Source organism: Talpa europaea (assembly GCF_964194135.1).
Source record: "Talpa europaea genome assembly, chromosome: 13".
Taxonomy (NCBI): Eukaryota; Metazoa; Chordata; class Mammalia; order Eulipotyphla; family Talpidae; genus Talpa; species Talpa europaea.
This window is the reverse complement of record NC_140080.1, coordinates 58,828,379-58,845,893: the sequence shown is the minus strand read 5'-3', so window position 1 is coordinate 58,845,893 and position 17,515 is coordinate 58,828,379. Positions and strand designations below refer to the sequence as shown.

The window sequence follows — 17,515 nt, the reverse complement described above, 5'->3', positions numbered from 1 at the left end:
CAAGCCCCACGTACAAGACAGGTACTTAATGCTCCTGATTCTTACTGATACATCTACATTCTTATTCCTCTACTTTGAGGCCCTGTTCATTAAACACCTTGCGTGTTTAATGCCCCCACTAAACACTCACGTGTATATTGCTTTCTCTGACCACATTTCCATCCCTCTCTGCAGAATTAGTAACTTCAGAATTTGGGTCCTCTACCTGTCCTCTATTTTCTTTCAACTATAGCATGATTATGTTGATTTTGTTCTCTCCCTTTGGACTGTGTGCACCACAGACACTCATACCAGTTTTTTAGCAATTCAGTCCCAGGGTCTGCACTTTCAGGACTACAAAGCTGGGGTCCTGACACCTGTTACTGTGGGGACCAGTATCTATAGGCAGTTTATCCTGGGACATGTTCTCCTCCCTCAGCCCCTTTAAAGATGGCATCTTTCTTACCTGTGTTCTGGGACAAAACAGGAAATAGGAATAAACCAAAACAACACTTTGAATCATGGAAAGTTGTTCCACACCCTCCTTCCGAGCTCCTGTCCCACAACCTGAAACTTTTTCTCCCCAGTCCCAGGCACTTATAAGCAAAGCTCCTTGAATCGTTAAGATCTCTGAAAGATGAGTCTCTTAAAAACCATAGCAACTTAAGCTGGTTTTTAGGAAGAGAGCAACTGATTAAATAGTTCACCCTTAAGTGCAGATGATTAGTAGTAACCAAAATCCTTTCCTAAACTTCCTGGTGCATTTGTACTTTTCAAGATGTCTATAATCTTAGTAAAGTTGAAGCACAACATAAAATAAATTCAGATGAATCAGTGTCTTCCTGAAGAAACAAAGATGCTGGAACACCCTGAGTTAGAGACTGTAGGTACTCAGAGCAGTCCTTTGTCATCTGACTCCAGAGACTCTGGTCTCCCCCTCCCCAAAGTCAGAGCCAGTTTGTCTCCTTCCACCTCAGACCTAAGCCCCTGCCATTTTTCCCTTTTCCTGGAATTCAGGCTGTGTGCTATGACTGCCTGGTTGAGGACCTGAGGGGTCTGCCTCCCCAGAATTCAACTTTGGAAGATGCTTTGTCCACATACAGATGTCTTCAGAGAGAGGCCTTATCAGATCACAAGCTTAGGTAAGATTTAAGAAAACATTCTGAGTACAAATTACAACATATTACTCTTCCTTTCTCAAAAATTTGCAGAGCTAAGAATTGTCCTGGGTACAATGGCAAACAAAACTGACACTATCTCTATCCTGACTAACACCAGGGCAAGAAAAAAATGTATTTTAAAAAGTGAGTGTAAAGGGGCCTCCCTGGTGGCGCAGGGGGTTAAGGCGCAACCTATGAAGCTGTCCACAGCCTCGCAGTACAAGTTCAATCCCCGGCCTGCCAGGGAGTTACCCACATGGCACAGCAGACCTCTCCTGGTTTGCCCGCTGCACCCCTCAGCAGTGTACTTCAGTTAGTCTGCCTGCTCTGTTCCCCACACTGTCTCTGGAGAATCCTCTCACCCCCTCACCTCTGGCCTGTACCCCAGCTCTTGTATACATAAATAAATCTTTAAAAAAAAAAAAGTAAGTGTAAGTATGCAAGGCTTTGCTCATTCCCTTCCTGTAATCCCTGGCCCTTGAAAATTAAATAAGATTGCCTCATACCTCAATCTCAAAGCCTGCAGAACTTTCTGCTATCTCCAATCTTCTCTCCCTATTTCTTTTCCCTTTTCTTCCCTTCCTTTAGCATACAGGAACTCTAATTCTTCAGCTCTCTCCAGTGCTGGTGAACCTAAATTTACCCATATCCTCAGCAAAGGAATAAAAGAAACTTCCAATTCATCAGAATTCATTTTTTTTCTAAGTGGTTTGCAGTTATAAACAGGAAAAATCCTTCTTTCCTCCCTAGTCTCTTTCCATTCCTCTCTTCATTCTAATGCTCACTCACAATTTTCAAAGTGAAATTAACTATTTACAAAATGCTAGAGAGGGGAAGAGAACTGACTTAATAATATCCCAGCTGGGATAAAGGCTAGCTTACAAGCTTTTCAAATATGAGTGTTACCACTTTACATAACCAGAACTTTGAAGAAAAAGTACCGAATCACAAAAGACAACCCGGTACTGGTGTGTGCGCGTGTGTGTGCGTGCATGTGTGTGTGTGTGTGTGTGTGTTTTCTAATACTGGTCACTAACCCCAAGAGGTGACAAAGGCAAAGCTCCAAATAAGCTGTCTCTCAATAAGGGGCATGGCTGAAGTGATGTTTTTTCCTTTCTTGATAATTAGTAGTTTTATGTTTTCATTTAATATGTATTTCATTAACATAAAGAAAAATTTCTTTATGAAGCATAAAGAAAAATTTCATAATATGATAAATATAAGATCACTGAATTGAGAGCGAATACCTATTTTTTTCTTGGGATTGTTAGCGAAAACATTACTCTTCTATTAAATTTGCAGACATTTGAGTAAGTACCCACTGATTTTATGAATAGAATCCTTCATGTTTGAGTATAGAAATCTAGAATAAAGTGAGTGAAGACATATAAGCCTAGAAAATGCTGCAATACCTCTAATGTAAGGAATAATTAACCAAATGGAAAACCAACAATCACGAAATCACTATTTTGAACAAAACTAGCAAGAAGGGAGTTTTTCTATCTGATAAATTTTGCCAACTTAATCTTGTATCAGGTACCTGAGAAAATATATCTAAAATAAGAGCACAAAAGTACTTGTCTTGAATTGCTTGGTAAAAGTAAGGTAAAAGTAAAGCAAAATTATCTTGAATTGTAAGGTAAAAGTGAAAAATGATAATTTACTTTTACAAACTGAATGTAGTGGCAGAATAGAGCCCTAGTCACATTACAGATGCAAACCCACAATATTGTATGGCCCAAAGAAAACTGCTAGATCATCTACTCCAACACCTTTATGTTGCAGAAGCGCTTGTCTAGAGTCAGAGGGTTTACATCATTTTGCAAAACTCACATAGCTTGTAATGTGTAGTAATGAGATTACAGCTCTGATGTCCAAGCTTCCAACTCAGAACTCTTCAAAAATCCAGGGATGTGCAAACAGAGTAAATGCACACATAGAAGGGTGTGTGTATGTGCCCCGGCAGAGAGAGCGAGCGAGCTGAAACGGTGTACTGAACTCGCTTTTTTAAATCTAGTTCTCTTTCTTCATCTTCCTCTCTTGATTAAGAATGATCACTTAAGGAGAACTCCCTGAGTGCCAAGCATTGTGCTAAGTACTTCATTTATATTAACAACCTTCACAACTCCCCTGTAACATAGGTAGTCTTGTTATTCCCCTTTCTGTTACAGGCAAATGGGAGCTTAGCGGGGTAAATGTACATTTTCAAGGTCATTTGGGCCCTCTGTGGTGCTTACCACAGGCTTCCCCATTTCTAAGAGGTTCATTTTGGCCCTCCGAAAGTGGAAATGATAGTAAAGACTTCTGAACCAAATTATTTTATTACACACTTTCTGAATAGTGTTTTAAACAAGCAGAGCTGCTGTTGGTATGTGGAGTGGGTTCACATGGCAGCAGTTAGTAACAGCTGTGGTCAATGGCGTGTACGACATTTGCGGATGGAAATTACCTTCCAACCTCCTTTCACGGGGCTTATATCAAATAGATTCTCACACCTCATCTTGAACCTTTTCTGTGGGGCAAAGGGATGGGACAGCATATATGCCCCCTTCACTTGCACAGACTAGAGGGCGAAGGGGTGCAAAGGAGAGTCCCAATCTTATCTGGAAACCCTTGAAGTTTTACCAACACTGAATTTACAACTAGAGACAGAAAGAAGAGGTGGCTCACATTCCATCTGGCATGTGGTGCCCTCTATTGTGCCTTTTGAAATTCTGCGGGTGGGAGGGGAAGCAATTTGTAGGGTTGGCTAATAGTTTTCTTTCATGCAAAGCACCGTTGTTGGAAAATGCTGTCTGCTTTTCATTAAATTTGCAATTCCCTAAGGCACAGGCCATGTCTCCCTTCTTTATTGCATATGATGCACAACACATTATAGATGGTTAATAAATGTCTCATCATTTTCATATTGGATTGACTAAGAATGACATTTTCCCATGAGTCTTACTTGCTCCAATTTCTCAGCAAATGTCACTGAACACATACATTTCCCAAGCAAATGGCATGGGTGAGGGCAGTTTTCCTTGCTTGAATCTCTTCTCCAAATTTTCATGAATGCTGAGCTCACCGTTTCCCTGGGTCAAAGGATCTCCCCTCACCTTCGTGGCCCTCCCCCCCCCCCCACACACCTCTTCAGTTCCCTCTCTCCACTCCCACCTGCAGAATATTTTTTAAAGATTTATTTATTTATGCATATAAGAACTAGGTTATTGACCAGAGGTACAGGGGGTGAGAGGATTCACCAGAGACAGAGTGGGGAGGAGAACAGGCAGATCTACTGAAATACTCTGCTGACAGGAGCAGCAGGGGAGACAGGAGAGGTCTGCTATACCATGTGGGTGGGCTCCCTGGCTGGGGATCCAACTCATGTTGCAGTGGCTGGTGATAGCTTCACAGTGCTGAGACTTGACCCCTTGCACCACCAGGGAGGCCCCCACCTGCAGAATTTGATGTGAATCTCTGACATTCCATCTCACATCATTTCCACCACAAAACTACAGCTCATTATTCTACATATACTTTGGGACACTTTGGGGAAAGCTTTTGATGAAGTTTGTCATCTATTCTGTTACTGGTATGGACACTTTTAGGAGAAAATTTTTGATTTCATGAGAATTTTTATAACTTTTATTTTCTCAGAAATTGAAAAGTGAATGTAGATATTGTTAATAATGAATAAGCCAGTCAAAAGCAGGGATCTTGTTTCACGCATCATTGTACCCCAGTTCATGGCATGGAAGGCAGTCAGTGAATGCTCATCACAATTTTACAAGTATTCCTATTTCCCCACAATTATTTCTGAAAGCAATTCCACAGTAAGACTTCTAATTAAAAAATGTGTGTGAGGTAGAAGAATCACAGCTTGATATTCCTCATCAAATACTTCAGCAGAGTAAAAAATATGAGATATGAGAACTCGATCTTATCAGTACAAAGTAAAATAAAATCCAAGGTAGAGGATGGTAATCTCCCACTTAGATGGTTTCGAATGTTTCAGTTTGATTGAAAATAAATTGTAAAGTGTCAGCAATGATTTTACTTATGAATTTTCCTGCTTCACAGAACAAGACCAGGTTAGAAAGGTTATCTCAAATATGAGAGAAAAGAAGGCATCTTTACTCATCTGGAATAAGAACACACTCTGGATTTTGGCCAGAACTTTTACAGACTTTGGTTCCATTCTCCTGTTTTTCTGACAAGTCTAAAGTTTCATCTTCTGCAGCATGCAAAAGATACTGACGCATGTATAGGAATATTTAAACCAAAGTTTTTAAAAAAGAAGAAACCAAATCTAGTGTATACAGAGAAGCTTGACTCAATCAGGGCTAAATGTCAGTTTTCAAAAACTTATAAAAAGGATAAAAATGAAATATTGGAAGCAGAAAGTGTTTATTAGTTATGACTCAGAACAGAAGACCAATTTCCCAACATTTCCTGTGGCAGAGTTGTAGTCACTAGGTTTGGAACTTTCTCCTTTTTTTCCCTCTTTCTTTTTTTAGTTCCTCTTCTGAAAAAAAAAAAAAGTTTCTTCAAAATTCTCCTTAACACTATGGTGAATATTAAGTTTCAGAAAGCAAAAATAACAAATGTTCATTCATTTAATCATGTTCTTCTCTATCACATTAATTTCTTATTTTTGAAGTTTTATCTTTTTATAAACTGTCAAAAACTAAGACTCTCAGTTCCTGAGAGATTACTACCTCACAGCTCCATTTACAAGAGAAGTATAAATCATTTAAAAGTAAACTTTATGAACAAAGTCAACTTTTCAATATGTTGTGTGAAACATGGTAGTTTTATAAGGGGAACAAACTATAAATAATAATGGGCCAGATTAAATTACATTTGCTATTCAGTAATAAATCACTGTGTAATTTAACATGGACATATAATAATGTATAATTGTTATATTCTATTACACCGGGTGGGTATTAAGTTATACATAATAATAGTGGTGAGAGTGCTTAATTCCTCACTATATAGTCCAGCTCAAATGATCGGCCCAAGCCAGCTGGAGTCAGACCATCCCCTTTGTTCATATGATTTAGGAAGAACTCATGACTCAATGCTGTCCAATGACACCTGAGGGAATGTCTGCTGAGGGCCTTGGGGGAAAGTGCCCTTGCTCCCAGAGAGAAGACAATGAACTAAGACTGTCTCACCCACATGGAATGGCCATAACCACCTTGTACACATTACTTTTCATGAAGCATACAGCTATGCCGTTCATTCCACGTGCAAGGCTCTGCTGTGCTAACTCATTCAGTTCTCACAACATCCCTATAGTAGATATTATAATTATGTCCCCTCTTTTATATGAGAACATTGAGGCATACAGAGGCTATCCAAGATATCTGCTTAGTAAGAGGCAAAGCTGGATACTGACCCAGCAGTCTGGATTCAGTGTATGTCCTCTTACTCAAGATGTTATGTCAGCTCTCCATGGAAGTGGCTCATAGCCTCCAGTATGTGCTAACTTCCTCAAAATGTATTTTTTTCCTCCATCAACAGATTAATGGATAAAGTAGTTCTGGCATTTATATATTAATGGAATAGTAAGCAATAAAAAATGAATAAATTCTTGTCATTTATGACAAAATGGATGGATCTTGAGTATTATGTCAAGTGAAATAAGTCACCAGAGAATGACAAATGCTATATGATGTCAAAAGAAATGAATAAATAAAACTCGTAGATACAGAGAATCCGGTGGTTAATGGGAGTAAGGGAAAGGCAGTAAGGGTTGGGTCAAATGTATGAAAGGGATAAAGAGATACAAATTCTCAGTTATAAAATAAGTAAGTCATGGGGGTGTAAGTGCAGCATGGGGACTACAGTAAAAAATTAGTAAAAATCGTGTCCACACTGATTTAGGGCAGTGGTGATGGTTGCACACTAGTGTGAATATGCTTAATGCCACTAAATTGTGCAATCAAAAATAGCTGAAATGGTAAATCTTGTTATGTATATTTTACCATAATAAAAATATATATTCTTTGTTGGTGATCACCAAGCTTTTAAATTATTTTTTAAAAAGCCCTACAAGAAAATACATTTCTTTGATGTTTCCAGAACAAATTATGGCAGAGATACAGGAGTTAAGGGCAGTAAGGTTTTATGGAGGGAGGCTAGAAGGTGGGAAGGATCAGAGAACATGAGGCTGAGTGTAGAAGCAGGAAACACCAAACAGGGATGCTGAAGTCTGAGGGAAAGAAGAAAGCAAGTGTGTGGGAAGCAGTCAACAGTTTAATGGCAACCACAGTTCCGTGCACACCTATGCTGTACCTGGCCCACATGTATATTATATATAGGTTTTATATAATACCTCCAAAGTGGTATTCTTGTCACTTCCATTTCACGCATGAGCAAAGTGAGGCTTAGAGGTGTCAGATGGCTTCCTGCTGAAGGTCGAAGTCAGTAGGTGAACCAGGACTGTCTGACTGCAAAGACTTGCTTCTTGCACAGCCACCACCCTCAATACCCAGAGCCCCAGGCAGAACATGAGAGTCTCTCTTCCACAACTGTGCTGAGGATAACGGTGTTCCTCAAAATCCACAACTTAGGGATGTCTTTCCCTTTCCCAGAGGGGCATCCAAATGAACAACTCAGACCTTTCAAGGAAAGTTTCGAAGTTCATCTGTTTCAAGTTGCCTGAATTTGCTACCAAAAGGAATAATGCTTTCCCACCCTACCCCCACAACCGAACACTGGAAACAACCTAATGTCTTCATGCTGTCTTAACAGAAAGAATGGCTGAGTGGATATTTTTTCTTTAATTTTTCCAAAAATAAAAACAAACCACATTCAGCTTCAACTCAGTTGTAGGAAAAACAAATTATTCTCTCTCTGCTCCCTCCCCACACCCTTAGCAGGATTCATAAGCAAATAAAAACCAGGAAAGGGGAGGAATTATTCTTGAAATAGTTGAAAAATCTGAGGTCCAACTATTCAATCTAAACATATTATAAAATTATGAAACAGAAGGCTTTGTATAAGCAGCTGAAGATTTAATCACATCCATCTATGATCATTTGGTTTCCTATCAGAATCTTGGGATTCTGAGAATGGGCAGCTGTGTGCCTCTCTGCAATAGGTAGAGTGGAAAGAAGAATGGCTGGCCCCGCCACTCAGTGTCATGTGCTTCACTTTCCTGATGTGCAAGCTGCAGATAGTTGCTACCTCAAAGGATTTCTGGGAGAATTAAATGAACTAATATATAGGAAACCCTTGAACACATGGTAGGCTGTTCAAGACACTCAAGAAAGGATGTTTAGTGATGTCTTTCAAATGAAAATAGTAAAAAAGAATCACAATCATATGGAAATGTAGGATTGGATAATTTTTTACTGATGAGCAAGAAAGACATGGCAAGGGTGAGCTGTCTAATAACTGAGAAGTTCTTGACGGGTCAAGAAGTTAAAGAAATTTAAACAAATATTGTTGGCAAGATGAGCATGAGTTGTGAATATAATCCATAATGATAATAGGAAATTTCCTCTGGTTTCTGCCAATGAACCTCCTTTCTCAGGCCTCAGGAAACCCATTTACTTGACTGGAAGCAGAAGTTACAGGATTGCATGGTAGCTATTCATGACTACCCTGCAAGGTGATTCTGAGTCTCTTTGTGTGTACTGTTGCCCATGATACCACATTTTTATACAATCAGAAATATGAGTTTGTAAAGTCACACAAATAAAACCTCCCCACTAGGTAATGAAAGTGGCTTTGAACATTGCACAGAAACCCTACAGGGGCACCAAGTCAGACTCATATTCCCTGCCCTCCACTTATCTCTCTGACCAGGTCAGTCCTTTGCCTGCTGTTGTACCTTTTCCACTTAGAGATATTTGGAAGAGGTGCTGTTGAAAGGACAGCCTCATGCTGGGCTTATTTAGCCATTCCCCACAGGAAATGATGGAAATTCCTAGCATTCTTATCTGGGAAAGGGGGAACTCTACTGGTGTCAGTCTTGAAGGGCTGTGTTAAGAGGAATGCATGGAGCCCTCCTTTGTTGTCAGAGGTGGAAGACTTCAAAGCGGCTCCTTCTCCAAATCCAAAGATGAATCAGGCTTCTGGGAACAGTTACAGGAGAAGAGAAATAGGCCAGTTGGTCCCCCAGACCCAAGCTTCCAGAAGTTGAGTATAAGGGTTTATCTTGAACAGTTTCCCAAAGACAGTTCAGGAAGCAGAGATTCACCATATGCCTCAGAAAGAAGCTATTTCTTTCTGGCTATTGGACTAGGTATGTAAGTGCTGCTATTTTTCAGAAGCCCAAGTGCTCCCTGTATTTTTAGACATAGAGTTCTTCTAAACAGCTCAATGATTTAACCAGAGTCATAGATTTGAAGTTTCATATGTCTATGTCTTTGGAAGTTGGGTTTGGAAGGAGGGGCTGGTAACTGTAAGGATGGCAGAGGGAGGGAAGTCTTCCAGAGTGTGACTCAGCTCTACTCAGACTGCTTCACTGTGCCCAGCACTATGCAGGTTAAACTGTCAAAAATATTCTTGCTAATATGAAATTAATTTTCAAGGAAAGAAGTAGAAAAGGAAAAAACCCAACCTGACTGAAACTGTAGCTATGGGAAGGTCTGTAAAGCTGTGGGTGAACCAAGCTATAAGGATACACTTTGGGAAACTCGACAAGTCACTTGATACCTCTTTTTAAACTGTAACCTCTAAATAAAATTTTAGTAATTCTCTTAGAATTTTTGCCCATAGTTTTTACAAAAGATCCGGCTTCTATTCCACAGAGAATGCTTCCTTTCACTCTGTCACTGTTACAGTTTGTAATTTTTGAGATCTGATTCTCTCATAGCTATCAATAATCCCTATAGCTGAGTTACAGGGATAGCAACTTTGTCAAAGCTTTGTCAAATACAAAGAACAACTGTTTCCAGCTGCCCCAGTTGGTCACTGTCAACCCTTAAACCTACCCAAGACCTTCACAGGCGGAACAACATCTCTCTTGCTCCTCATCATTCCAACTTTGAACATCCTATTATTATACTGGATCATATTCCAAAGATAACACAAGGGAACCCAAGGCAATCAATAAAACTAAGTGGTCTAGTACTTCTCTTCCTAACTCTGCACCAGACCAAAAGGAGCCAAAAAGTAGGCTCCAGAGGAAAGATCAGGAACATCCAGGGGGGTACTGATCATTAGGCTCCCATGGGCCACCAGGATGCTGGGGCAGAGGACCCCTGTCCCAGGCCTTCTTTCCTCTCCCAGTTTTCAGCAGTCAAGCAGGGAATATGATCTAACAAGAATCCATGATGCAGCTGAAAATCACAAAGTTCCATGGGCCTTTTAAATCCTGGGCACTGTGTTCAAGCAGCAGGACTAAAAGGCCAGAGAAAGAAGCTAATTATTATAATAATGTTCAGAACTTAGGGGAAGCTCCCAGTGTGCTGGGCACGGTGCTAACCCACATCACACTACATTTCACAGCAATGCCGTGGGGGTATAAAGCTTGTTAGGTCCCAGAATGTACAAGTGAAGAAACTGAGATTTTACAACATTAGATATTAATGTGTCCAAGGTCACAGAGTTGGGAGTGCAGCTGGAATTTAAGTTCAAACCTATTCACAGCTCCAGACAGACCACTGCTTCCAGGAATGATAAAAAGTAGCTATCAAATGAAAAACATGACACCTGACCTGCTAGGATCACAGAGTTGTTTTGAAGGAAAAGTAAGTTCTTTGAGAAAATAGAAGAGATACATAATATTTGTTAGGCTTGTTATGGTCATTTCTATGCATGTTAACCAGCAGAATCTGGAACTCAACCCTCTTTTCACTTCTTCCTTTCTTCTGTGGAATTTTGATGCACTCATCCCTGGGAGGTGAAATGACATTCTTTTTTTAATCCTACTCCATGTAATTTTAAAGAAAAAAATTCAAACAAAACTTGAGAGTACTCACGCTAAACACAGAAGTTATCAGAAGGCTTCAGAAGACATTTTTGGATCAATTTATCACAAATCCCGTAATCTAGAATGAAATCCCTTTAGATATGAACAAATTCACTTTCCCCTTTTGCTAACTCTGTTTAATACAGCATTCTTGGATCGGTGTGATATTTTTGAAGAAAAATAATAACTGGGAAATAAGAAAGATATCACTTTAGTACATATCATATTCTACTTATAAAAAATAAATATACTGGTATCTCATATGTCAACCTGTAATTATAGTTACATACCAGATCCATTAGCTCTTGCATTGAGGCGAAGAAATGTTGACCCTCAGTGCCTGATTAAAATTTGAAAATACTTCATTAACCTTCCACAGTTTTCTCTCATCAAAGCTTTTGTCAGAGAGAAAGTGTCAAATCCGTGTGATTTAACTCTATCACTTTCCCAGGCACCTGCCCCAAATTTTGGGAAGAGACTAAAATGCATGACATACAGAATGAAAGAAAAAAATAGAAAACCTGGTTGACACCAAAATGCAGTAATAAATTCCCAAATAAGCAAAGGATGACAATCCTAAAATAATCAATCTAGATTACTGGAAATCACCATTTTTTTTCTTACTATAATAGTACACTGAAACTGAAAAAAATGATAATATTGTCTTATAAACAGCCTTGAATTTCTGAAGCAAAAGTTTCTGGTTAACTATTTATGAATAGCTTTGGAACAAGCCCACCTCCTAACAATTTGCTAAAACACTGGCCCAACTGCCCTGCCAATAACCCCTGGCTCATCTATAGTCGATTAAATTCAGGTTTCGATGATTTTATTTGCATGAGACATTCACAAAATTAGGCAATAACCAAATCCTTTATGTTATACTTTTATGAAGGAAAAAAAAAAGCTAAAGATAATATGTTCAGAGGTAAGTCACACTTTGATTTCTCCAGACCTGTCATGCTTGGTACTTGTGGATCTCTATACCAAAACATCCAGAGATTACTAGCCCCAAATCTTAGGAAAGTGATAATACTGCTCTGCATTTCTATAGTGCTGTGCTTTCAAAGCGCTTGCCTCTCCAGTATCTCCGTTTCATCAAAGGTCTGTCAGACTTACTACCTTGACAGATGTCACTCTGCTTACTGGGCAGATGCAGGATTGAGAACCACAGCATTTAAGTGGCTGATTTCAAGTCACAAGAGCAAGTTGGGACAGAGCCTACAGAGGTGTCCTGTTTCTATATACCTCCCACCCACCACTGCAGCACCAATTTTGTCTTTCTGAATGGTTAAAGCTTAACCATACGTGAAGGAATGAGTTCTTGGGTTCTGCTGCTTTCAGTGACCAGTTTCAACTTTGTAGGAATTGAACCTTCTATACTTTCTATAAAATCCATTTAAGACCCCATTTCTATAGAACCCACCTAGGTTCTATAAAACCAGGTCCAAAATCCTATAAAAGAGACAAGGCCTCCTGGTGGGGCCAGGCTGGGTGATCAACCCACCATAGGGTCCCTACAGGTACCCCTCCAGGGCATAAAAGTTGAAAGGTCACCTCAACCTCACTGCTGGGTCCAATCCCTAAGCTATACTAGTTTGAGAGTCAGAAGACCCAGCATCTAACCACAGCTCCAGTTAACATGCTTGAGCCAAGAGGTAATCTGTCTGAGCCTCACCTCCTATATCTAGAAAAGTAAAGGCTTATTTACATCATCTCAAAGTCATATTCCATTTCCAAAATTCTATTCTATCCTATGCCAGACCTCCATCACTTTGCTTTAAAACTGGATCCAAGAATTCTTCCCATCAGGATGTTTCTTTCATCTCTATTCTAAGATTTCCCATTTTAATTTCATTCTCTGATACTGTTTGTACCACTCAGTATCAATCTCTTCATGCCTCTCCAATATTTGTAAGTCGTTATCATGTCTCTTCTGAGTCATCAGAGATTTCCACCCATAATTTAACCATCATAAATTAAATTCCTTCAGTAACTTACTATTTTTTGTTTATTTTGCCAAGTCCCCACCCACTAGGTCATTCTTTAAAAAGAAAACTTTTCTCTTGATTCTTCATATTTCTACTGTTTTCCAATATGTATTTCTACTGTTTTTCAAATACAGATTTGAAATCTACTGATTTCCAAAGTATATAGATATCTTAACATTTATTTTGCCCTATTTTTACAAGTTTTACTGCTTTATCTCTGTCTTTTGATTTCTTTGTTGGTTTTTTTTTTTTCCTTTCCTTTATAATTCTTGGTCATCTCTCATTGTATCACCTTCAGAGAATCCAACAGGGAAAGCAGAACGCCACAGGGTCCCAACCCAGAAATATGAAACTGTGGAGATAAAGAACGGCGGTGTGAAGCTGGAAGAGGGGGTTGCGCAGAAGACACCCTACCCACGTGTGCACAGAGGAGCTAGGGGCTTGGTGCCATTGCATTCCCATCTTAGACCTCTTTTTTTCCCCAGAAAGAAATGTAGACGTGTATATCCAGAAGGAAAAATGCTAAAGCAATGAGGGAGCCAGAGCAGCTGGGGGTTGTTAACTTTAATCAAAGTCCAGCCAGGATTTTTTTAAGCAACAGGAAATAGATTTGTTCTTTTTAATAGTCTCTCTCTCCTCATACACTCATACACACACACACACACACACACACACACACACCCTCTCACACTCACAATCTCATTCTTTCTCCACACACACAGTCTTTTCTCCTCTGTCCTCCATTTTCTCTGGCCAAAAACAAGCTGGATGGAAAAACCTTGATTTGTCTTTGGAAACTTGCAGTGTTCACTGGCAGCTCAAAGCCGAACACAGAGCACAAGGAGCATGGTCAAGAGAGAACAGCACAGTGTGCCGCAGCTGAGCAGGCACACGTATTAGTCCCCTATGGCGGCCACAGCAGATTACTACAAACATGAGGCTTAAAACAACACAAATTTCTTCTGTCTCAGTTCTAGAGGCCTAAGTCTATATCAGCTTCGGTCAGCAGATATCAAGATGTTGTCAGGGCTGTGTTTCCCTCAGGAAGTTCTGAATAGAGAATCCATTTCCTTGCCCCATTCAGCTTCTAGGGGCCACCTATATTTATTGGCCTCTTCTTCCACCTCTAGTGCACATCACTCCATCCTCTGCTTCCATCACATCACCTCCTATGAGTAATCAAATTTCTCCCCCTACAGACATTTGTGATTTCATTTAAGTTCCACCATAAGGTCTTACATCAGGCCCACCTGATTAACCCAGGCTCATCATCATAGCACATGCTCTTTAACTTAATCATACAAAGCAGGTTTTGCCAAATAAGGTAACATTCAGGTTTTGGGGATTAATATGTGGACAAATTTGTGGCCATGATCCAGTCTATCACAGAGCACCTGTCCTGGTGGGTTCGTATAAACAGCGTTCCCCTCACCTACCAAGTAACACTAAGTTATGAACATAGGGCCTGAGTGAAAGAGGGGGAAATATTTTCTAAATATCCAAATGGAGAAATGCCATGTATTACAGATTTACCTTCCTCACCATGTTTTTGCCTATTAAGCCATCTGGTTTGTATTCAGCAAACCTTAAGCAACCCAACACTTTCCCATACCTGGGCACAGTTCCAGTTCCACTGGCCTTGGCATGATGAGAAAGCCTCCACCTGTTACATGGAAACCCACTTCCAACTAAAATTGGGCCTCAGAGCCACAAATATTCATGTTAGTCAAAGGTTCAGCAAATGTTCTTGTTACTGTGTCCTAGATGGAGCATGGGCAAGGAAATGGGCTTTATTAGAACTCACCAAACCTCTTGTAACCGAAGGATTGCACCTCCTCCTCCTCTGCGAAGTCGTCTGCAGAAGAAAAGACACGTGTTAACTTGGCAGAGCCAGAAGAGCAGAGTCAGTGAAAGATTCAACTGCTCCCAAATCCAGCTGCTTCACCCTCCCTCCCCTTCATTCAGACTCTAGTCACAGTGGTGTTCCTTCTGCTACTGGACCACATCACGGTTTCTGAGAGAGAGCAGGGTCTCTGCCCTGGAGGATATTCCTCCTCTTCTCTGTGTGATTCCTAATTCAGATCCTACCTAAAGTGCCACAGCTTCAAGATGTCCTTCTGGGGTCTCCCTGGTGGTGCAAGGGGTTAAGTCTTAGCACTATGAAGCTACCCGCAGCCACTGCAGCACAAGTTCAATCCCTGGCCAATGAGGTGACCCACATGGCACAGCAGACCTCTCCTGTCTTGCCCGCTGCTCCCCTCAGCAGCATATTCCAGTACATCTGCTTGTTCTGCTCCCCACTCTGTCTCTGGTGAATCCTGTCACCCCCTGCATCTCTGACCTGCACCCCTGCTCTTGTATACACAAATGTTTAAAAAGAAGTCTTTCTGGACCTCCACTCAGTCATGCCCTTTATGACAATTTATGTTACTATTACTAACACTGTCATCACTTATGTTTATGTCTGTCATGCATCTGATGAGCAGAAACATCTTCTATCTTGGTTCATGAATGTGCCTAGAATGGTCACAGAGGGGCTTAAAAAAAGTGGTTAAATGATTGAATAATCACCTATCCCAAGGGTTATCTTCCTATAACTGGCTCTAAAGCCCTCTATTTCGGATAAAGCCAGCAAACTGTGGTCATATTTCCCACCAAGTGCTGCAACGCAGGAGGCCAGCACCACTCCTGCAATAGCAACCAATTCCTGCCTCACTCTCCTTCCACCAGGTAGCTGGGACCAAACTATGGTTTCCCAATAAAAACATTTCAAAAGATAGATTTTGGACAGGAATTGCTAAATGTAGGACCACATGGAGACAAGATGCTATGTTAGCCAAATTTTTCACCATAAAGTCTAAATTCCCCTCCTACCATAGACATATAATTCCTTATCACATCAATAAAAAAAATCTTCATTTTATAGTTCTGCCAGGTGTGGGTGTACCAATTTATTGGTAAAGAATATTTTTAATATCAAGTAAAGGTATCAAGACCAGGTCTTTCCAAGGAGTACTGACCAATTATCATTGTGGTCACCACCAGCACCCAGCTTTCTCCCTAAGTGCAGTTCAGTTTAAAAGCACTGATTCAGCCCTCTCTATAAATCACAGACTCTCTAGCAATGGGCTTCAGAAAAAAGTGATATGTGGTGGTGTGCAACCGTCCCAGGCTTGCCATTTGGGCAAATGGGAAAAGAACCTTGGAGACTTAGATATACCTGACATGCCTCTTATGCTGAACCAGGGGACCAGATACACAGGCAAACCAGCAGGTAGGAAGGCAGGCAGGCAGCAACCAGGCCTCTTAGCCCCTGTGATCTCTGCAATCTCCTCCCCTGGGCATCCATAATTACAGGTGCACTGGACCTGTGCTCTCGCACCCAAGCACTTTTTGCTAACACATGATATCACATGTGGGTAATGAAACCTGGGAGGAAAACAAGCCCCAGGTGGCAGCTGCAGAGACTAGAGGTGGGAAGGCAGAAAAAGAGCCTGAGTTATTCCATGTTCCTTCCATGTTGTGGTGACAGAAGGCACAGGGCAAGATCTCTATGATACGAGCAGGCAGGGGAAAGAGGAGTCCTAGGAGCCCTCGGTGGCTATTTCAGGCTTTTTTGAGTTTACCAGGTACATGGCAGGCAGGAGTGCCAGGAGGCTGGCAGGCCTCCCAGCCCCCGCGAATCTTCACTCTGTCTGGGCTCTCCGGCGTTCTCTCGTGGCCTCTGCTTCTCCGCTGGTTCTCCTTCGCTCTCTCGCTTCTTTTCTTCTGCTTCTGGTGGTTCTGTTCTCCTCATGACGCCGCGCTCATAAGCCCCATGTCAGCCCAGGTGTACCCACCTACGCATGCCCACACCCTACTCCAGGTGCCCACCATCAGGCATGCATTCAGGACCGCAGGGATCCATCATCAATACTAAGGGCAGGAGGGCAGAAAAGCCTGACAATTCTTTACCCTACCCATGTGATCCCTTCCCTCAAGGAATTCACAAGCTTTTCAAGGAAGAGGGACATGCAGGGGGGAAAACAAGGTCTCTGTAATCATCTTTTTCAGTCACCAAATGCTATTTCCCAAAAATATTACGGAAAAACCCAAGTTATACAATGTGGTTGTAGGGTAAGGAAAAATATCAGGCTTTTCTGCCCTCCCGCCATCAGGATAGATGAGGGAACCCTGTGGTCCTGAATGCATGCCTGATGGCGGGCACCTGGAGTGGGTACACTTGGGCTAAGACTGTGCTTTTAAGGGCGGCGTCCCGGGGACGCCAGGAGAAGCCAAAGCAGAAGCCGAAAGAAAAGCCGAGAAAGAAGCCAAGAACACCAGAGAGCCCAGAGAGAGTGAAGATTTGCTGGGGCCTGGGAGGACTGCCAGCCTCCCGGCCCCCCAGCACCCCTGCCTGCCATGTACCCGCTAAATCCCAATAAAAGACCTGCAAAAAACCACTGAGGACTCTGACTCCTCCTTTACCCGGT

At 41.3% G+C, this 17,515-nt stretch overlaps 1 protein-coding gene across 1 annotated transcript in view; it reads right to left on the bottom strand.

Moving 5' to 3' along the window:
- COLEC12 (collectin subfamily member 12) overlaps window positions 1-17,515 on the bottom strand; it is a gene marked incomplete at both ends in the record, with an annotated part of 189,161 nt that overhangs the window by 157,728 nt on the left and 13,918 nt on the right. Inside the window, one exon of the mRNA XM_084252682.1 lies at window positions 14,848-14,898. Coding sequence (XP_084108808.1) covers window positions 14,848-14,898 — 51 coding nt within the window. The remainder of the gene's footprint in view (window positions 1-14,847; window positions 14,899-17,515) is intronic.